The sequence below is a fragment of the Centruroides vittatus genome, unplaced genomic scaffold, assembly GCF_030686945.1.
Source record: "Centruroides vittatus isolate TY-2023 unplaced genomic scaffold, ASM3068694v2 contig_459, whole genome shotgun sequence".
NCBI classification, from domain to species: Eukaryota; Metazoa; Arthropoda; class Arachnida; order Scorpiones; family Buthidae; genus Centruroides; species Centruroides vittatus.
The window spans coordinates 1,122,412-1,146,971 of NW_027122255.1; the positions used below are offsets into that span (position 1 = coordinate 1,122,412).

At 31.3% G+C, this 24,560-nt stretch overlaps 1 protein-coding gene across 1 annotated transcript in view; it reads left to right on the forward strand.

Annotated features, from left to right (window-relative positions):
- The first annotated feature begins 13,908 nt into the window (after window positions 1-13,908).
- Tbc1d22 (TBC1 domain family member 22) overlaps window positions 13,909-24,560 on the forward strand; it is a 58,214-nt gene continuing 47,562 nt past the window's right edge. The window contains exon 1 of the mRNA XM_067272926.1: window positions 13,909-14,107. Coding sequence (XP_067129027.1) covers window positions 14,031-14,107 — 77 coding nt within the window. The 5' untranslated portion in view covers window positions 13,909-14,030. The remainder of the gene's footprint in view (window positions 14,108-24,560) is intronic.

Here is a 24,560-nt window from a genome sequence, read left to right on the forward strand (position 1 = left end):
GCGTGAGATAAATAATCATCTAATAACGTGTTGCCAACTTTATGTATAAATAATTAATTATTTTAATCGTAACTTCTGCAAAAAAGAAAAAAAAATTATATAAAATACCGAATACAAAAATAGATTATAATTAATAAATTGATGACAATATTATTTTTGGAACTTATATGAAATATGATAATACAGGTCGTTGAGTAATATGAACATTTTAGCAAGGTTACTAGATAATATCAAAGTCGACAGATATATTTGACCGCTCGGCCGGGCCGAGCGGTCAAAGTGGCAGCCTACCGCTCTGGGGATCCCAGGTTCGAATCCCGACGGGTCGAAAAATCCCCAGGAATTTTTCGGGGGTGGTCCGTCCGGTTATGTCGGGCCCCGTCCCTCACCACCCGGTCGCCCCATTGTGGGCCTGGCCGAACCCATAATGGCTTGAAAAAAGAGGCCCTCTTAGTGCCCACAGGGCGGAAAGAGTTAAAAAAAAAAAAAAAGTCGACAGATACACCGCTCTCTCAGCTACCAATGGCTGTAATGTTATAAAAGCGGCGTAATAAATACTAATCCAAACTATTTCGGTAATTAATTGTTAACGATTAACATTAATGCCTATATAAGTCGGCCGGGACCACAGAAAACTGACTACTTAACCGATAGTGTCGAGTTATCCGGGTGACGACTTATGCGGAGTCGACTGTATGTACTAAATTTCAGTTAAAGTTTCCTCATTGAATATATTCAAGCAATCTTGTATGGCTGTTGTTCCTGACAAAAAAGAAAAAAACAAAAAAAGCATCAACTAGAAGAAGAAAATAATGTTCTGTAGTCTTCTAGGCAAGTTATCATTTATTACGTGTAATATGACAAATCTCACATAGCAGAAATCTTCACAATAATTAATAAATATTAATAATAATATGTTTAATGTCCTAAAAACATTTGTTAAACCCAAGCTGCACTTATTTGGAGGCAATTCTCTTTTTCTAGGTGTTTTTCTTCTTAATTGCAGACAGAATGGAGGATTTGGAACATAAAAAAAAAATCAGAATTGCATTTCATTTCAATAATTTTTTTCCCCGTTACCTGTTTTAAGTTCAAATTGTGACTCCAAAATGTATCTTAAAAAATTAGTTACATTACATTACATTACAAATTTATTTTAAACGGGCTTCGTAAATTTATATTTTCAACATTATTTTATCCACTAACTTCACACAGCCTTCGAATTCTCGGTTAGTTTCCATTTACCTCTTCTGCAATATTGATGCCATTTAGCTGTCCCGAATTTGTCAGCAGGAAAACGAAACAATCTTACACCTTTGGCTATGGCTGTCGAATTTTTACAATTCGGTGCTGAACACCAAACATTTTAATACATATATATAACAAGAAATTCAGCAACAAGTTGTGTAACTATTCCGGTCGTTGCTAATTTTTTTAAATAATTTTTTATAATTTTAATTATTTTCGAATGGCAAAAAGCTTAATTTTGAAGGTAGAGTTTTACAAAAAAAAAAAAAAAAACAAAACTGTAAATGCTAATAACGAGTAAAATCGTCATTAGGTCCTGGAGATACACACGACCCCCATTATCTCCCAACTTTCTCGAACTTTAACCACCAAAATTTAATTGAATCAATTCCCGTAATACACGATCTCTTCCTGCAATATTCCTAAAATTTTCGACAAAAACCACAAGAGTTATTAGGCTTGAAATAGGGTAAACAAAATCGTGCAACACACACACTACATCCATACATGCAGAACCCCCCTCGAATTTCTTCGCATTTCTCGTAATTTTTAGGTGCCCGAGTCCAAAAATGTAAAAATCTTGAAGGGTCATTCTTTGACCGATCGCCATACTTTCTCGCTGCTATATGTAACAGCTGAGGAAATAAAAACACTTTCCCCCTCCGTCGAATGATATATATTTTATTAAAATGTAAGATTTGCACGAGAAAACCCTCCCTTTTTCGTTCCACGTGCAAAACAACGTGTTTCAAGTTGACCAAAACGAAGATTTCTCTGTAAAATAATTAACTCTTTGTGGTTACCGTTAAAACAATGACAAGAAATATGTTTAGAAAAAGTGAATGTTTATGAATTTATGTAAATTTAAAACAGGATAAGTAAAAAGTTGCAATGGAGAATGTTGTTGCTAGAACGAATTTACAAATTGTCTGCCATAATTTAATTCGTTAATTATACATTAATATAATTGTGAAGAATTTGATTTATAAATTGAAAAATTTCTGTGAAAATATCATGATACCGATTGACGAAACAATAAACAATCGACAATACAAATAATAAGAATGTAATATAACAATCGGGCGTCTTATTTAATTGTTTGACTTCGTTTAATAAGGAGAGACGAAATACGCGTCTCTCCGGACTAAATGGGGGCGGAAACCCAAATCCTCCGATCCTTGTACCTCCTCGTGATGCCCCCGGGGTATCTCCTATCTGACGCCCTCTCGTGTGATCTGACTTTTTTTTCTTTTTTTTTGAATTTCTATTTTAAAATACGTGCGACTAGAGATCCGGATGGCACAACGCGCTGATTGGTCAGCTGAATGACGTCAACCCACTGAAATAGGAAATGCTGGTCGATTAGTCTAGTCCTCATATTGTCGTGAGAGGGAACAGCTATTTTTAAATTGATTTTTCATTTGTGATTTTTCTTTTCAAATTATATATATAAATAAGCGTGCATTCGAAATGTTTCCTTGCAACATTTGTGAAAAAGAGTACAAGGCAAAGAAAAGCTTAATTAGACATCAACGTCTTTTACACAACGTTGTGACATGTCAGTTAGGAAAAAATTTGCCTTGTCCATTTTCTTTAAGCGAGGAATGTTTGAACCTGGCATGTGTCTCAATTGAAAGTTTAAGACAGCACTGTATTGAAAAACACGGCTATGAAGAATGTGAAGAACAGCTAACGTTTAATGATATGTCAGGTAAGTTTTAAGTGTCAAACCATAATTTGAGTGTTTTTAAAGTAGTTCTCAGTATAGGCGATTCTTAAATTAATGGTATATCTGAAACATGTAATGTTAAAAGTGTATTTAACAGATGAAGTTTTGTAGTATGACAAGTATTAAGATTAAACACTGTATAACAGTGAATAGAATACTACTTTTTGGTAGAAGTTACTTTTAGTTAATTTATACCTACTTTTTAGTATTTAGCCGATTTGGATTTTTATAAGTTGTGTTTTATGTGTAGCTGCAAGACTTACTGTAAATTACAGTTCTTACTTGTTTTCCTAAAAGTGAACTTTTTGTGGACTGTCTTTGTTTAATTGGAGTAAATAATAATACAATTTTAATTTTATAAGTTACAATAAGTTGCTTAAGTTACAAAAAAGAAATGTATAAAAGTTACTCATCTGAGAAACTAATTAATATTGTACTTTCGCTCACTAGAATTTTTTGTCTGGAAAGATAAAGAAGAGAAGTTGGTAAAATCATCTTTTATATCACGTAATGGTCCAACAATACTTTCCGATGGCAGAATTAAAAAAATCTATACATGTCATCGATCAGGAAATTATGTTCCAAAAGGATGTGGGAAACGTCAAATAAAATCACAGGGATCTTGCAAAAGTGGAAAGATATGTCTTGCTTCTATTGAGGTTTTCATCACATCAAATTCAATAATAGTTAAATACCATAAAAATCACTGTGGACATGATTTCAGTCTTGCACACATCCATTTGTCTGATAGTGAAAAAGCAGTTATTGCAGGTAAAGTGTATTTTACTGGTTGATTTGCAAAAAGTAATAAATGATTAATTATCAATACTTTACTTTTTAGGAAAACTTGCTAATGGAGTCACCCTGCAGAGAATCTTAGATGATATTCGAGATACTGCAAGTAATGAACTTTATCGCATTCATCTTGTGACAAGAAAAGATTTGCAAAACATTAAGTGTGCATATAACCTTCAGGAAAAGAAGAAATATCATCCTGAAGATAAGTTCAGTGTGCAGTTATGGGTGGATAAAATGAAATCGTTAGAACAGTCTCCAGTTTTATATTTTAAACAGCAAGGGGAAGTTGATGCTCAACAGAAACTTGGTAATGAAGATTTTATATTGATAATCATGTTACCTATTCAACAAGAATTATTAAAGATGCTAGGACAGCAGATGATCTGTGTGGACTCCACTCATGGCACTACTGCATATGATTTTTATCTTAGTACTATATTAACAGTTAATGAGTTTGGAAGTGGGTGGACCATTGTATTGATGTGTTGTTAAAGATGACTCGTGACAAATTGTTTGAACGCATCATAAAGATGTGCAAGGGGACTATTTCACACAGGCAAGCAAAAATACATAAAAGTCACAAAGAAAGTGAAGCAATAGCATTTTGTGATATTACCAAGTCATTGACAGTATACAATGGCAAGTAAAATCACAAAGCATAACAAATTCTATATATGTGGTGGAGAAAAAAAATGAGAACATTGAAGACCATACTCGATGCAAGTTGTTATGTAACAAATGTAATGTGTGCGTACATGTGTATTCATGTACATGTCCGGATTACGAAGTAAGTTTAAACATGTGTAAGCATATTCATGCTGTAATCAAAATAGAAAAAGAAACTTCTAACAGGAATGCAACAAATGAATTATCTTGTGACATTTTGGCTGATGATCCGAATACACTTTTTAAGAGTGTAGAAAATTATCGTGTATGCATAAGTAAAGAAACTAAAACTATTGATCAATCGTCTGAATATTGTGAATTGGAAAAAAATTTAAATGCAGTTCATGCAATAGTGAAAAAAAGAAAACTCAATAAAATACAAATGTGTGAGCTAAACACTTTCCTTAATGATTGGTTGAGAAAAATTTCAGTGGAATCCTCATTTAACATTAATTCAAGCACTACCTGCAACAATATACCTGCAAATAAAAATATTACAAAGCAAACTAGATACAAATCAACTAAACAGAAATCCAAGAAGAGAGATTCAGCATATTCCATGAAAAAACCTAGCGAAGCACAGAAGGAAAACATTCAGAAAATGATGCAGAATAAAGGAGAAAGTGTTTTAGAGATCCATACTGATAATGATCATGTATACTAGCACATTTACATTTTGCTTGTATTTACAGATATTAAATTGAACACATTTAATTGGATTTACTACCGTTTTGATTTATTTTATCAAGTAGTTTTAAAGATGGTAGAACTTTTCACTCAATCATATTTTAATAAAGCATTTTTGTACATTTGCTGTAATAAAATCATCAAAAACAACAAATTTAAATTGCAAATTAAGTGTTTTTTGTACATATTTCATTAGACAATATATATTTTTAACCTTACAGAAAACTTTTATGTAATATTTTAAAAAATATTACAACAGAATGTCCTGACTGGAAAGGCAGATTAGTTAACAATTTAATATATATATATTTTCAGCTAAACATAATTTATTCTTTTTAATGCATAATTGTTAACTTAATATTCAAAATGTTTTATTTTTTGTACAAATTCTGTAATCCATTGGTTTGCTTTTCAAATCAAATCCTGTGGAAACAAATATAGACACTGGATATCATTTCACTTTATATGTTCCTAGCAACCAGGTATACAGCACATATGAGGCATCTAGAAATATTCATTAGTATGGTAATATTATTTTAACAAAAAAAAAGGCTAAAACATAGCTTACTATGAAAACATTACAGTACAAATGGTTATTTTTTCCTGACATTCATATTGATATGAAATATGGAAATGTAAAATAAATATTATGATAATTTAAATATAAAGTATTTTATGGAAATTCTTATTTAGAACATATAATTATTATATTCAAAGAAATTTAAATACAGTATTATTGATTGTTCAACAATTTATATAGGAATACTATACTTCAGTCAAATTTGTATGACCATTTTTCAAATTAAAACATATTTACAGATATTATGGAACTAGATATATGAACTTTCTGTGAATTTAAAATGTGTTTTCTTAACCCACTGATTTTGAACAGACATTCAAAAGCACAAAAATATCTATTGACAAAAGAACTCAATCCTAACTGAAGCATTTCAAAAATTTTCTTTGATATGAGTTATATATGAAGAATAGTCTTTATTCAAAATTCTTCAATAACTTTTACATTTAAACTTTATAATTTGTTAAGCAAGATTTGTGAAAATTTCCTTCTTCAGAGGTATACAAAACTCAGTTAATTTTATTGTTTCAACTAATTAAATCGAATGCATATGACAAATTCAAAAAATGGCTCGTCTTAATTATAAATTCCATCTTGTTTTGAACTTTTAATGAATAATAACTGTCACGAAGTATAACTTTTCTGTTATTTATTATCTGTGCACGCATATGAGGTATTTAAATTTATAAAAGTAATCACACTATTAAAATGATCTATTATGTATAATTTGGTTGAGAGGTGCATAAAGATCAAGTGTGAAGTTAAAATTCGTTCAAACAGAAATAAATAAACCTTAGTAATTTTTTTAAGTAAAAGTAAGCCATTTTAAAAACATTCCTGTAAATTTGTAAATTTAGCTTGCATGTTTTATTAATCATATAGTTAAATAATAATAATTTAATGTAGTTTGCCAACTTATAAGTCAACACTTTAATAAAAGTACAAATATATTATTACTTTAAAGAAAATCTATTGATTCTGATATATTTTAAATGTGAACAGAAGATTTCTTTTGTATTTTTATAATGCACGTTATTAATGTTATATGTACTGTATTATACTCGCTCCATACCACAACTAAAAGAAAACAATCTATTCCAGCATGACTTCGTTCTGAGGACCACAAAATATAATCGATCAGCATTTCCTATTTCAGTGTGTTGACGTCATTCAGCTGACCAATCAGCGCGTTGTGCCATCCGGATCTCTAGTCGCACGTTTTAAAATTTAGAAATTTACAATTTAAAAATTTATTTATTTATATATGATTATATATATTTATATATTATTTATTTATTTATTTATTTAATATATTATTTACTTATTATTATATTATTTATTTATTTATTTATTATATTATATAATGGTAACATTCTAGGAGCGGGGAAGGGGGGTTCAACCCCTCTGTGCGATCAAAAAATGTCTAATGAACCACTATTTATTAAATTATTACATAAAAATTATTTATACTATATATAAACAATTTTACATTTTCTATTTTGCGGAGTCACGTGACCGGAAATGACGTACGTATAGTCGCATGTGCTACATCACTGTTTCTCAACCGCCGGTCCGCGGGCCAAAAAATGTTGTATTGTCTTGTCTTGTCTTATATCTAATGCGGTTCATATGGACATTCTAGCACATAGTAAGGCTTTATTCTCCGAGGGACAGTGTATTGATCGCTATGCGACTGACTAGCCGGCCGTATCCCCCCGGTGGTTCATTAGACATTTTTTGATCGCACAGGGAAGTCTATCGTTTGGGGGGGGTTAACCTCCCTTCCCCGCTCCTATAATGTTACCATATAATATTATTTATATTATTATATATATATTTATATATTATTTATTTATTATATTATTTATTTATTTATTTATTATATTATATAATGGTAACATTCTAGGAGCGGGGAAGGGGGGTTCAACCCCTCTGTGCGATCAAAAAATGTCTAATGAACCACTATTTATTAAATTATTACATAAAAATTATTTATACTATATATAAACAATTTTATATTTTCCATTTTGCGGAGTCACGTGACCGGAAATGACGTACGTATAGTCGCATGTGCTACCCGCGCATTCTTTTATTCAGCAGTGCGCTGAGCAGTTGCTACCGGAAGTGACGTTTTTGCTGCTGACGGTCGAAAACACTTTTGCTGGAGAGAAAGCTATCTCAAAATGGCCGATGTAAACGATGATTCTCTTACTGCTATATTTACGCGCGTTTGTTCAGTATTATTAGAAGAAAAGCCATTAAGTTCGATGTTTTTTATAAGAAAACGTAGAAATGATGATTTATTTGTGTCATTGGCGTTGACTGATTCTATTAACACTTTATGTATTTTTAAATGATTTAATGATGATAAGTCTACTTCAGAAGGCAAAATTTTATTCTCTCTCAAATATTGCAGTAAATTGCTAGAATCTGTAAATAAAAATTAGAAACAGTATTTCATAAACCAACTTTTAACGGTAGGTTTGACTTCATAAACAAAGACAATAATAATAGATTCTTATATTTCGTTTTGTTATTATACATTTCACATTTATTAAAAAGATACTTGAAGCAAAGGAGTTAAAAATCTGCTCATTTAATGTAGCAAAAAAACTGTTTATCGTTTGGTAATCGAAAAAGATACTTCTTCACGGAGGCGTCCATCTTGTAAGCAGTATTTTTAGCGTGGTCGAGAGGTGCTGCCAGTGCGCTGAAAGCGCAGCTTAAGCGCGCTGGCAGTAGGCTTAATAATTGAACACATGCGCTAAAAGCGCTGCAAGCGCGCTGAATAAAAGAATGCGCGGACTGAAAATCGTTCCAGTTTCCGGCCATTTCAATTACCGACGTTCCAATTAACGACGCTCTACTGTACATTGAAGCCATATTAATATAAATAGTATTAATAAAGTGACGCGAAATAAAATAAAATAAATACATAAAAGATTAAATGCATAAAAAATACACCAAAAAGCATCACATTATAAAGGGCAGACAAGGACTAAGAATTTGTGTGTTTTAACTTTCCTTTTATAAAAAAACTTCCATGCCAAAGCTAAACCATCAGCATTTCTTGCATTGATACAGCCGTCTCTTAATTTACTTTTATAGATTTCAATCTTTTCGTGTTGCAAAGCCAACGATGGGAACCGCACGGTCTTGAGAATAGATGCTTCGTTCCATTTAACCACGGAAGCCTCCGCTTGTGCCATACTTGACAAACCGTGTTATACCCTATTCACACTGTACATTTTTAAGCGGGATTAAGATTCTAAGCAGAATTAAGTTAAGTCGCATTGTCGAAAACAACATTAACTACTCGTCAACCACTAGGGTGCATATACTTTTGGAATCAAACTGATCCAAGATCACTTCGATCGTTCAAATCGTGTATACAAAGGAACTGCTGCGATCCGATCAATCTCTATTTGCGTATACAAACGCCATCTAGGATATACTGGATCGCGATCAAACTAATCCGAGCGGAGGGTAGGATCGTTTGAATCGGATAAAAGAGATTAAAGATGGCGGCTTCCATGGTTGAAGTTAAGCTTACAGTAAATAACGAAGAAACACGTTTAATTGTTGACAAGGAAACTTATTTAAAACTTATAAATGACAAGTAAAAACAATATTATTAAAATATCCGATAAACTGAAATGAAAAATAAGTATTTAGAAACAATTTTGCTAGATTGTACAGCAAGAATTATAGCGTGCACATTCATCTTTTCTGCAAGTTTTATTTTTTAATTTTGAGGAATTTATATTAAATTTTATTTTGTGGAAAACAATTTTATTCACAGAGTAATATGATTTAAAAATTCGTATGAATGAGCGCAAACAATTTTGTCAAATAAACGATAATTCATAACAGCGTATGTCGCTTAGTACTAACTACAGTTTTAATATCGAGGGATAAAATGGATTATTTTAATTAATTACATTCTTGTTAGTTAACATATACAGAATTTCAAAGATATTATACGTATAATATTTTTAAAATTCAGTATATGTTAACTAACAAGCAGAGACTATTATTAACTAACAAATGTTTGCCGTCATCTTCGATCCTACTTGTATACTTTCTGCCATGACAGAAGCTATCTGTATCACGTGACAAGGACTGATCCGATTTTACAGATTGATCCATACAAAACGAAAAGTATGTGCACCCTAGGTGTTTTTCTTCTTAATCGCAGACAGAATGGAGAATTTGGAACATAAAAAAGAATCAGAATTGCATTCCATTTCAATAATTATTTTTCCATTATCTGTTTTAACTTCAAATTGTGACTCCTCAAAATGTATCTAAATAATTTAGTTACATTACATTACAAATTTATTTTAAACGATTCGTAAATTTATATTTTTAACATTATTTTATCCACTAACTTCACACAGCCTTCGAATTCTCGGTTGGTTTCCATTTATCTCTTCTGCAATATTGATGCCATTTAGTTGTCCCGAATTTGTCAGCAGGAAAACGAAACAATCTTACACCTTTGGCTATGGCTGTCGAATTTTTACAATTCGGTGCTGAACACCAAACCATTTTAATACATATACAGGGTGGGCCAGCGAAAACGAAACGGCAGAGTGTTCATGTTCGTCCAAGCAAAGCGCTCGGACAGGTCGATTTTACTCTCGAGGGGACATCTTTTGCAATAAAGTTTTTGCGATTCTGAATATTACCTAAACAAACATTTTTTTCGAAATAAATGCTTGTTTAGTTAATACAAAATAAATGAGTTTTTAAAATTTTTTGTTGTCTGTTGTATTCAGAATCGCAAAAACTTTATTGCAAAAGATGTCCCCTCGAGAGTAAAATCGACCTGTCCGAGCGCTTTGCTTGGACGAACACGAACACTCTGCCGTTTCGTTTTCGCTGGCCCACCCTGTATATAACAAGAAATCCAGCTAATTGAGAGATCGAAAGAAGCAATCAGCTTTGCTTTAAAAACACCGTACACACAGCCTCAAAAGGATGGATCCAACATGGCGACTGCCGCGATTCATCACGGCATCGTGTCTTAGCCCTACGTTTATAAACCTTGATGTATAAGTTAAGATATTTTAAAATAGAGAGGTTGAGGCCGAAGTTTAAACGCGAAAACGTGTACGTCGGACGTTCAGCATCGCTTTCATGTAAGCCTAGAAGTTTGACGATGGTGTTTGGAAAGTCAGTGGAATCATGCTCGACATTCCAAACGCCATTGTCAAACTTCTAGGCTTACAGGAAAGCGATGCTGAACGTCCGACGTACACGTTTTCGCGTTTAAACTTCGGCCTCAACCTCGCTAATAAAAAAAAACTTCTGTTTCAGTAATTCTCTAATGAATGGTGTACAGAAATGGTAAAATAGATTGTTAAATCTGATGTAAGATTATTTTATCACGTCCGTTAGGTACTTTTTGATCATTTTTCATTCGTATTGTTAGAACAGCAATTTCCCTAAATATAGGGTTGAGATCCCAAGTGAGATCACCAATTCTTATGTGGGTGCATAAACATTTTTTTATAAGTGTTATTCCCCTGCTTAAAAATCTTTAAAAGTGTTGTGTATGATTTTTCTTTTATTTTCTTTTGACAGCCAAAGAAAAAGTATAGCTTAAATCAGTGTTTCAGTGTTTCAGTGTTTCAGTGTGTGTGTGTGTGTGTGTGTCTGTGTCTGTATTCAGGAATTTCGTAACAATATGGCATGTATTCAATATGTACTGTACGCCTTCTGTAGTGTGATGTATGTGTTTTTATTCAATTGTAATGTGTCCAGGCTTTTGTGCAGTGTGTGTGGTATGACACCCGTAGAGGAGAGAACAACAGGTACAATAAGCACCTTATCCATCCTCCACAGATGCCTTATTTCCTGGGCGGAGTTCTGTGTACTTACTAATTTTTTCAGTGAATGTATTTTGTACATTGTGAGTGTTTGGAATGGATATATCTATAATGTATGTGATTTGTCAATGAGTGTGATGTCTGGTCTGTTGTTGTAAATTGTTTTATCTGTGATTATGGCTCTTTTATTATTATTATTATTATTAGCATTATCAACCCATCTCGATTATAAGATTAACTTATAATAAAAGTACTATTGTCACGAAGAAGAAGAGGAAATGACGAGAGCGGTTTCTTATCGCTGAGCGGATGTCGCATTCTAAGACCAGCAGATCTTGAACAGGATACGATATCCGACGAATGCAGATCGGAATTTCCGAAGTTTCTCTCAACAAATGTCTATAACTATCGGAGAATACATCAGTATTGGACGAAGATGAAACCTTGCGGGAAACCCCAGCGAGGGACATAGTTTCGCGGAGAAGAACCAAGTCTGGGCTTAAATATCTTGTGATCTCTCAAATCGTAACTTTATTGGTTATTAATCACTATTCTCGGTTTTGATTGGTCTTTCTCCGTTACTAGGTGAAATTGGTTCAGATCGGTTCCCGAGAAATCGGTTTATTAATAGAATTCGACACTTTTTTTCGTTCGGCGTTGAACGAACCTTGTATCCTTTAAGTGGAAAATGTTTTTCCTCAACGTAACTCTTTCCGCCCTGTGGGCATTAAGTGGGCCTCTTATGGCAAGCCCATTATGGGTTCGGCCAGGTCCACAATGGGGCGGCCGGGTGGTGAGGGACAGGGACCGACATATCCGGATGCACCACCCCCGAAAAATTTCTCAGGATTTTTCGACCCATCCGGATTCGATCCCCAGTCCTCCAGGGTGGCAAGCTAGCACCAAGCGGTCAAGGTGGCAGCCTACCGCTCTGGGGACCCGGGATCGAATCCGAACGGGTCGAATAATCCCCAGGAATTTTTCGGGGGGTGGTCCGTTCGGATATGTCGGGCCCCGTCCTTCACCACCCGGTCGTCCCATTGTGGGCCTGGCCGAACCCATAATGGGCCTACTAAAAGAGGCCCTCTTAGTGCCCACAGGGCGGAAAGAGTTAAAAAAACCTTAACTAACATTTTCTTTTTTGTTCGTCTTGTCTTGTAAAAAATTTAATTTATTATTTTTTCTTTTTTTTGCCGTGTGGTTTAATATTAAAATAATTTTATTTTTCCTCTTTTTCTTTATAATTTAGTTCCCTTAATTTTAATTAATCGCGAAAATCAAGATAAGTTTTTGTCTGCATATGTGGTTAAAAGAATGTTTTTCATCCCAGCCCAGGGCCTCAAAGAAGGATTTTAACTTCAATAATATGGTTCATAACATGACAAAGATCAAAATGTAGTTTTTCATTGTAAATATTTTCGCAAGTTAAAACCAAAATTTTCACAAACTATAACTATAATAAAAACACGGGAACACTATTTATGTTGCGCAAAAGAAAAAACGCTGTCCGAAAAAGTCAACAACGTACTGAATATGGTACGGAGCAGACTGACCTGAGTACACTATAAATAAACAATCATATGGCTGAGAGTAAAGACCTTCAAAATCTGGCTTGACTTTAGATTATAAAAATATTGTTAAATTGACTACACTACTTTAAACTCTGATCTTACGTTCTTTATAATAATTAAATAAAATCTAGAAAATAGCTAAATTTGAGATGAAACAATCTAGATCTATATCACTCGTATAATTGCCTAAATCTCAAATTTTCGGGCAAACAAAACAATCTAGACTTAGACGAGAAAAATAGCTTCTAAAATGACAATCCTGCCCAGTGGATGGTAGAGTCGTCAATGTTTTGACTTAAAATAAAATGGCTGTCGATAGTACCCGTCATTGCCATCAAGAGCGCTGTATCTAAGGTCACAACCACTCTATACAGTATATTGTAGCTGATTGCTTTTACTCCTTAAAAGTATAGTATTTTTCAAACGATTGATGCTTATAGCTTGCTATGCCAGCGTACGCTGCGATAATTTCCAACTTGCATTCGTTTGCACTGTCCACGAAAAAAAAGGAAGAAAGAAATGCGCGCCTCTGACGAAACTTTCAAACGCTACCACCGCCGCCGCCGCCGCCGATAAAATTACATCGGCGCAGATCCCGACTGGTAGATCTTCGATATAAAATAATAATAATAATAATAAATATTCAATTTAATGAAAAATTAAAATTGGCCATAAAAATATATTATTTATTTAAAAAAATAATTTATATGTTGAGTATAAAGAAATTAGCAGATGTTATTAAAAATAAATAAAAAAAGTAGTAAGACGGAAGTTACATTCAGGAAAAGAGGGAGAAAGAGTAAGTGACGTATGGTCAAGATGGTAGTTTGTATGTTAAAATCTTCGATGTGTATATGGTATATGGTTTAAATAAACATTAATTATGAATGGATTTTTGTTCAACGTAAACTTTTATTACAATGGAAGATATTGATGACAGTCATAATGATAACAAAGGTGCTTTTTGGAAGAAAAATACAAAAAATGTACCTGGAAGGTAAAGTTCTTTAATATGATAATTACTTTTTTGACTTTAATAACATCTGTTCATGCCTTGATTTTAACATCAAATTTGTAAATAATTTCAATGTTATTCTCCAAAATGTTTAATATTTGCTCATTTATTATAGAAAATTAACATCATCATTCATTATAATTAAGTTATTAGTGATAATGCTTGAGATTATTCACTTTAATTTAGATTTAAGCAGTTTGTTGAAGTTCTTTTAAAAAATAGGAAAGGAATTAACTCTATTTTTTTTTCAAATACATTTTTTATATATCTTTTTTTAAATTTTTGTAAGGATAGAAATGATTTATACATTATAAATAATCATTTAAAAGATAATTATTTTATCTATGAAGTTGTTAATGGCTTGGTAATGAAATCTAATGCTAAATCATGCATTATATTTGTATATACTCCTTACAATTCCTTGCTTGCTTAATAGCTATTTTAATGAATCAGTTGGCAGATATTTTGAATACATTAGGAATAAATGTAAGTAGAAATACATTAAAAAAAAATTAAATGGCTATTAAATAAGCAAGAAAGAAAAGGAAAGGAAGGTTAGAAAATACTATGTATAGTAAATATAGTGTTGCAGAAAGTATAACTTGTCCAGATTTTGCTAAAGAATTATTGGAAGATACTGTTGCAGAATTACTGGAATTATTATCCTAACAATGAGTATAAATTTACAAAAATTTAATATTAAATACATATTTTGGAATAATTTTTAATTTAAATTGTCAAAATTGCACAAAAATTTAAATTTGTAATTAATCATAACCTTACTAAAATTAACCTGACAATAAATTTTTATTTAATATCAGTTTTGAATCTAAAGTCAAATGATGGTGAATCAAAAGATCTTTAATAAAAAGATTATTTTTTTGAAGTAATGGAATTTTTTAAGATTTTCTAAAGGACTATTCAAGTATTTTCTTTTAATTCATAAAAAAAGTACTTTATTAGTTTTTTTTTAAAACAGCATATTTTGGTATGTCTTGTGATTTTAATATTTATAAACGAACACAAATCCATGTTAAAGATCAATGTACTAATTGTAGTAAAGAGAACTGCACAGTAAATATTGAGTGAATCCTTAATTTAAAACTGTTTTTAATATACTTTCCTTGGGTTAATGTTACCTTAGGTAGCCAAGATGGCGGCTCGTCTCTAATTCCAGCAAGGAAACAGTGGGACGCACGTTCTAACCTAACCTAACTTATTCTAATAAATTACCATAATTATTAGCAACCAAATTATTAGAATAGGTTAGGTTAGGTTAGAATGTGCGTCCCACTGTTTCCTTGCTGGAATTAGAGACGAGCCGCCATCTTGGCTACCTGAGGTAACATTAACCTTTCCTTAAAATATATCATACCTGTTTAAGATTTTTCAAATCAAGTTTATTCTAAAAGTACAGTAATACCCCGCTTAATGCTGCCTTGATTAACGCTGATTTGAAATAATGCAGTCTGCTTGAAGTCTAAAAAAAAGCTCAAAATTTATGCTGATTCAAATTATCACAGCATTTCATTGATTCGTATACAATACAATTATTTATGAACACAAACTAATCAGCAAAAAGTGGCACTGTACTTCCCCTAAATCTATGTTTGTCTGTTTTGTGCAATTTTGGAAAAAATATAACATCATGGATACCGTAGACAATACAGTAGACCCCCCTATAACACGGTAGATAAGTTCCATGTTATATGAATCCATGTTGTACGAGTCACTTAAATATATGAGCCAATCACAGTCCGGCACACAGGCTGTGATTGGCTCATGTATAGACTTTGTTTGGCAAGAATTAACTGATAAATGCATGAACAGAATGTGGAAGAAGTAAGGACAAAGGTATCCAAGAATTCTCAATGAGAAGAGCCTATCGCTGTATTGTTAGATTGACCAAATTGTCAACCTAATTGATACAGCAGGACTAGGAGATGTAGATGAGCAGGATGTTGAGGAGTTACTACAGCTTTCTGGTGAGAGCCTTACCAACGATGACCTTCAAGAACTGGCAGAACAAGCAATTCATGTAGAACTGGAAAACAGAGATTCTGAAAATGAAGAACCCAAAAAATTTCTCTACAGATTTCCTTAGTAAAAGTTTGATAATGATAACCAAAATCATTGATCAAATTGTAGCAAATGATCCAGATTTTGAAAGGAGTGCAAAAACAAAACGAAGCATTTTGGATGCAATCTTCTGCTACTGACATTTTCTTAAGGAAAGAGAAAAAGTGACAAATGAAACTATATGACTTTATTGCAAAAAACGAGAATTTCAGAAAAGCCAGAACCTTTGTCACAAGAATGAACTTTACATTTTTGTGGTCATATGTTTGTATTATTTAACATATATTACTATGCAAATTAATATAAAAATAACTTAAAATTAAAGTAAAATCTGTTTATTTTTGTTTGCATGTTCCCCTTTCCCTATTTCCTCTGTGTTAAAATTACCTCGTTTAATGCTGTTTCGTTTAGCGCTTTGTTGTCTAGGAATGCATCCTCCGCATTAAATGGGGTCTTACTATATATATATAGAAGTAACAACATAATAATGATTTACATTCTGATGAAATATATAAATATAATTAGATTTTAGGGGTATTATACTTAAAATCCAACAAAATTCATTTTTGTCTACTTAAATGAAATAATTTACAGTAAAATTTCTATGACTTGAAGCTCCAAGTGACAGGAAAAACTTCAAGTTAACACGATTCAAGTTAGAGAACAATAAAATACTGTAAAAAATGCTGATTCTGATTAGATTTGTACTTTTACCTCTCTTGCATTATATAAAGAATCTTTGATAGTTTTTTTTTTGTTTTAAACAGTCCGTATAAGGAATGAAACAAGTTTCCTTAAGACTATGTGTTTCTCATCATTAGCAATAGGTGAAGAAAAAATTGAAATTCATAAAAGCAAATTAATTGATGGTTGCAAAAATGTCAGCAATGCAGATGGACTACCTTTCAGCATGGAAATTTAGTATAAAAGAAAAATTACAATATATAAGTTCTTAGCTTGCATCAGCCCTTATATTTTGATGCATTTATTTTATTTTTGTTATATATATTTTATTTAATTGTTCATTTGTTTAATATTTTGTTTTAAATTTTAAATGTTCCATTTTTTGAAGAGGTGTTCAAATTTAGTTACATCTTCAAGTTTTAAACTGCTTTGGTCAGACATTAGAAGCATGTTACCACATTTGTGGATTTATTGAAGCCAAAACAAAAACCTGTGCTACAGAGCTTAGTTTTGTTTTTCTAGAAAATACCTAGGATATGTTATATGTAATTGGTCTGTCATCTATAGGACTCTTTTTGGCTGTCATTTATGTCTGTTATTAGCTTCTCGACGTTCGGCTTTATATGTTCAGGAAATGTTTTGGCTGCCTTGGGTGCATACATGGAACTATATTTTATTATATCAAAGTGATACCATAAACTACAGTCCCATGATGTGAAGTGATACTGTACTTGACTACCCCTTTTAATGACTCTTCATGTACAATGTAATCATATATGATGAACATAGTTTTGAATGAATCATTATTAGAAAGTTATGGGTATTTATTGGTTGAAAGTCATTCCTTTCTGTATTACTTCCTTGTATTGTCCACACTGAACCATTGTCACATTATCATCACTAAACCAAAAAATGTTTGTTAAAGTATTGGTGTAAAATAATTTTTATTTATATGTTTAATGTATACTGCATGTGTGAAATTTTACAGTAATTAATTATTTTTAAATTTTTTTCTTTTTAGTTTTTGTAATATGTCATTGTTCAATTTGTATTCAGAATATTTGAATGTTAATCGTACATAAAAAACTTAATTGACTTGATAAAAAATCTTAGTCTTAGATTGAAAACATTAGTCAGTTTTGTTTTGTACTGGAGAATCAAGGTATTAAGAGTTATTTTACAGTTTATACATATCCAGTTTTCATTAGTAGAAAAAGACATTGTATGAAACTATGCCAGCTAGATTATACAAGAAGCTAGTACTAGCCCTGACTAGGGCTAGGGCTAAGTTTAACTTTCTATTGGAATGCCAAAAGAACAAAGTGTTACTGATGTTGTTTCACAGGATACATTTACCACATGGATGTGAATATTTGCTGGCAAAGTTGCTTACAGAAAGCTATTAGAATGACAAGATCTGTGTATTATATTGTATAAAGTAATTAATGTTGAAAATATTCTTTTTGAGGAAGATCCTATTTTATTATATGTAGTAAATACGAAGGTTAACTAAACTTTCCAAAACCTTTAACATGCAGTCTCTTTATTAAAATATCAATTGTTTTCGGACAAATTAATTGGCCTTCATCGTGGACCTTCCACAACCCAGCAAGTTAAAAATTGGCATCCTTCAGAGCACTTATAAAAAGAGCATACACACATTGCAGCAATGTGCAGGACAGATGTAAAGAATTAGAACACATCAAAGCGCTAGCATGTCAGGTTGGAATCAATCAGAGTAAAGTAAAAGCCTTAATCAATAAAACAAGGAAAGATGATTATTAAGGCAATGAATGGGGAGGAGTAGAAGAGTACACAGTAATGGAATATATGGCACCCTTAAGCAACATTTACAAAGAAATAAGAGCAGCTACTAACAAAAAATTAGTCTTTAGAAGGAATCCAACAGTATACTAGATGGACGAAGAACCTATAGACCAGAGCCTTATTCCTGGAATTTACAGAATACCCGTACAAGACAAGAGGCAGCAAAAAGAACTGTACTACATTGGAGCTACATGGAGGTCATTAAAAGAAAGAATAAAAGAACACAAAAGGAATGTACAGAATGAACAATCAGTCACTGCTTTAGCTACATATGCTATAGCAGACCTAACAGAGGTTTCAGTGAAATGGGAAAAAGCAGAAATAATACAAAAGGTTTAGGACAGGAGACATCTTAAATATGCAGAAGCCTGGCATATTCACAAGAGCACAGGCTATAAACTTTAGAGAATCCCATATAGTCTTCGCAGCATGGAGAGCAGGTGCATTATGAATTTATCAGCAAAAGAAAAAAGAATGGACAGATAAAAAATAAGCATTAGTCAGTGCCCATTATATCATTGCTTGTTTATTTATCTATCTAGTTATTTATTTATTTGTTGTTATTTATTTTTATTTTTACTTTCATTTTATGTGTATAGTCAGTGTATGTGTATATTTATATGTTATCAGTATGTTGATTTTATTTATTAATTCTTGGACATGTGCAAATTTTGAAGTTAAAAACGTTCCAAAATCAGTTTCATTTGTCATAAAGCAAAAAGTTGTTCGATCCTGATGAAGGCCAATTAATTTGACCGAAAACATTTGATATTTTAATAAAGAAACTTCATGTTAAAGGTTTGGAAAGTTTAGTTAGCTCTTAAAGGTGCAGTTTGAGAAGAGTATACAAAGGTTACTGATTTTCAAGAAAGGCTTGCCAAGAAAGTAAAAATTATATATTGCAAAAAGTTACAATGAATATTTATGAAGCAAAAACCTATAACTGAAATAAATATTGATATACCATTAGTATGCTAGGACAAGATTTTCCCTCCTAAATCTTCATTGATACCATCAAATACATCTCATATATGCACCCAAGGCAGCCAAAATATTTCCTGAACATATAATGCCAAATGTTGAGAAGCTAATAACAGATACATGTAATTATTATCAAGACATGAAAGTTTAGAAATAAAATTAATACTACAAATAAAAACAGAATTTAGTCACATATAAGAGGAAAATTTATATTGCTTTGGATATTGTGTTCCTTTATATAAAACTGTTCCCAGTCTGGGAACAATGTCAAATGGTCTTATGACACTTCCTCTATCTGGACATAATAATAATGTTTTTAATTTGTTTCAGTTTAATTGTATTATTGATTTTATAAAATTTTTCAGGTGATTGTTGTAATAAATAATATATTATTGTTGTTTACAAAATTTTAGTAAATGTAGAAATTTTTCAGGTTTTATTGTAATTAAAAGATATTTATGAGCAGTTGTGAAGGATTGTGTTATTGTCTTTTAATAAATTTTCTAAAAAAAATTGCTAAAATATTTTAATATTTAATTTTCTTTTTTATTTTAAAAACAGAATTGTAAAAATGTAAGAATGTAAAAATACATAATTATATATACATACAGTACAGTGGGTGATCGGTTAATGAACATAATCCGTTCTAAGACCATGTTCACTACTCGAATTGTTCATTAACTGATTATTGATTTACCATAGATTTTTATGGAAATTTGATTAATTTGTTCTGGAGACCCCAAAAAGTAAAAAATTGTATACTTTCTTACTACGTTTATTTATATGTAATAATAAAAATACATATATACACAGTCTTGCATTTTTATCAGTCACATTTTTTCCGTTTGTGGGGGTTATAGAATCTGTCCAATGTTGATTGATTTTCTCTCTTCTTCAGGATTTTTCAGAAGTAATTAATAGCATTGTCATTGGTTTCTGTGATGAGCACAGTTCTTAAAACTTTACTCTTTAGGCTTCATAATATTATCAGTTTCTTTTTTAAATAAAAAGTTCAGAAAAGCACTTACAAAAGTTCAGGGAATAGAAATTAACTAGTGCACAAAAAAAATTATGTAAATGTGAAGCCTGATGAAATTCGAAATTTGGTGTTAAAATGTTAACGAATACCCAATGTGACAAACTTAATGAGGCCTGCCCGACAGTCTTGCAAAGACTATAAAAAAATTCTTTGTCAGAAAGGGAAATAAAAGGCTGGAATTACAAGGGGGAGTTTCAAAGTTCGGAGTAATACTATCTGATTGGTATCAGGTTGAGTGTCGATGTCAACATGTCTCAAGCTCTGAAAGATTTTGAATTGTCACCTGGAGACAAGGGAAGACCAATCGGTATTCACTATTTTATGTTGCTTCTTCTTGTGTTTGTTCTGTGAGGTATTCGTTGTCTGAACATAAAAATCTTTCGCAAAGTGTTCTTTGTCCAATTTGTTTGCAGTCCAAACTGTTTGTTAACCAATCACCCACTGTAATTTATAATGAGCCATAATTTTTATATCAGAATGAAAATTGTGACAAGGATAAGGATATTGTATAACTTTGTTGTATAGTGAAAGAATTGAGGCAGAGCCAGAAAGAGATGATTCTTGCACCTGCTGGACATGGAAGATGTGATCTTTATACTTTTCCCATGGAAAGGTTAATGAAGAACAAAACAATCAGTGCCAATTGCCTTGTTTTTGTGTTTTGGCATTTTTTGTGAAAATTTTCCATTAGGTACATGAAATACTGGTTTTATTTTTGCCCCTTAAATTCCATTAGGTGTGATCAATCACATTAGAAAGTTTTGATATTGTCACTTTGACACTACCATAAAAAACAAAGTCATGGATCACCATTTTTTAATTATGTTTTTGGATTCCTTATCACAATTAATGGAAAATGGCAAAGTTTCATCAAAATCATCTCTACAAATTTTGAGAATGAACTCACTTCTGTAAGCCACGTCGAAGAGGCTTCATTAACATTCTTCCTCAAAAATTTATTTATAATATTATATTATAAAATAATTAATTAAATATTGAAAAAATTATTATGTAATATATTTTAATAAATTATAAAATATATAAAAATAAATATAAAATATTGTATAATTATTTTATATTATTTTATGGTTGAATGAATTGGATGAAATGACAATATAATAATTGTTTCATTATCTGTTTTAATTATGATTAATCAATGGAAAATATTATGTAAATTATTTGTTTTGAAATAGTTTTTGCATATATTGATTAAATTTTTGCTTAGTATAAATTGTAAAAGCCATTAAATAAAAACATTTTTAATTTTATAGAAATAACTGGATTTATAGAAAAATATAAAGTAAATATGAAATGATCACTGCATTTTTGAATGAATTAAATGAGGTACACATGCTTGACTTGTTTGATCAATATGTTAATCAAAAACGAGGATGACGACGTTGTTGTTCTTGTTAGTCAAGTATTATTGATTTAAAAACTTTTAAAATATTATATGAAAGTGTTAATGTTGACTTATCAACATAATGATATTACATATGAAATAAACATTTTCATATCAAAATAAATTTGTTATAAATATATAGTCGATCATAATCATTAATTTCATTTTGATTGTATCTCTGTTGATAAGTAACACCATATTTATGTCATCCATAAAACAAAATGCTAATTTTTAAGAAGTCAATTTATTACTTTATAAAATGTTTTTTGAGACAATCCCATTATCAAATTCAAACATAATAACTTTAAAATTGAACATAAAAACAAGTTTGAATTTGATAATGAGATATAATAATCTTGAAAATATTTTATCAAGTAATAAAGTGACTCCTTAAAATTATTATGGTAGCATTTTGTCTTATGGATGATATGGATGATTTTGATCATAGATATAATTTCATATATAATTTTGTGATTTTATTCTGTTTTTAATGATTAACTTCATGATCTTAACTTGTAGATCAATATTATTTTTAAATATTTTGTAAATTATACTTGCTATTAAAGATCAGAATTTTAGAAATTCTGATCGTTAATAGCAAATATAATTTACAAAAAATATCTGTTTTGTTTTCATTAAAACTGTTTAATATTCATTAATGCTCACATAATCTTAACAGATTAAAAGTCTGACATTTAATAAAGTTTTTCTTTTATAAAGTACTTTATAAAAAATAAAAATATATATATATTTAATAATATCTCAAAATAATGGTAACTCAAAGTATAAAAAGATAACAATGCTAGTTTTCTGTTATTTAACAGAAAAGGCCAAATGGAATGGATGAGACAGTAAAAGCATCAACCTGCTACATTGGGACCAGGTTCAAATTAAGTCTGAAATTTTTATGGTTAGTTTGATGCAGTTATGTTTGGCCTTTACTACCATTCAGCTGCACTATTTTTTCCTGGCTGAATTCATGATAAGCTTGCAAAAAAAATGTTTTAGTGCTTGCAGAAAAAAAAGATAAAAAATATTTAACAGAACTAATAAAGGATGTTCGAAAATTAATGCAGGATTTAAATTGCATGCCATTTTTCTCCCATTGGGTTGGCAGCATAATATTAAAGTGACATCATGTAGTAAACACATTGCAATTAGTTAATATGGAGTGATACACGATGGAGGAGCACATAATAATTATCAAAACTTATTACAAGTAAAGGAAAGGTTTTACTGTGTCTGTGCACAAATTATGTGGCATTTTCAATTGGAGATACATGCAAAATGAAACAACTGTGCAAAAACTGGTTTGAAATTTGAACAAACAAGCTCAATTATGGACAGCTACTATCCTATTATTGGCCAGTCAGCTGAAAACCACTACCACTGTGAGTGATAACATGGCTGAGACATCAATTTGCCATTGGTCACTGGAATTGGACATTTCGAAAAGCACCATCCAGCAGATTTTGACAAAAGATCTGTATCTGCACCCATTCAATATTCAAATGACCTAAAAACTGAAATCAAATGATCATTTGATGCACTACGTATTCATCAATTGGGTGCTGGAGAATCAATAAGTAGATAGCAATTTTGCTAAGAAAATCATCTTTAGTAATGAGGTGCATTTTTACCTTGATGGGTATGTCAAAAAGCAAAATTGTTGTATTTGGACATGAAAAATTCTTGTGTTTAAGAATAACCAACGCATGTTTAATGAATGACAGTTTGGTGTGGATTTTAAACCAGTAGAGTGATTAGGCCATACTTTGAATATTTTATCAAAAGAATATTAGAGGGTCTAGAATCACGAAGGGCACTCATCAGTTATTCTATTCCATATTTAATTGCAATGTTTACCCTTTAAAATGATATGATAACTTTGCCAATTAATGAATAAATAATATGCTCTTTTTAAAATTTAGATCCTGTATTACTTTTGGGACATCCTACATAACTTGCTCAAATTAGTTTAGATTAATTATAGAATAGATAATAAAACAATTACTATAGAGAGGTTTCATGTCGACATCACGAGTGACGTCATGAGCATGCGCAATTGTCCAGCGCCATCTTTGTGACTGTTTGTGACTTGTTTACGTTTTGTGTGTGCTCACGTGCGCTTTAACTGGAGTTCTTGTGTTGTTTTTTTTCGTCGCGAATATCACTATGGTGATTTGTTGTGTAATTGGGTGTAATGCTAGTTCACTCAAGAACAAAGGAACATCATTTTTTAAAATACCCGGCATTATTTGTCATCAAGGATCCCAAACTGAGGAGCTTTCACGACGAAGGCAAACTGCATGGCTCTCGAGAATTAACCGGAAAAATTTCAATACAGATAAAGTGAATATCAATACAAGAGTTTGTCAGAAACATTTCATTTCAAATAAACAAGAAATCAAATTACTAGTTAT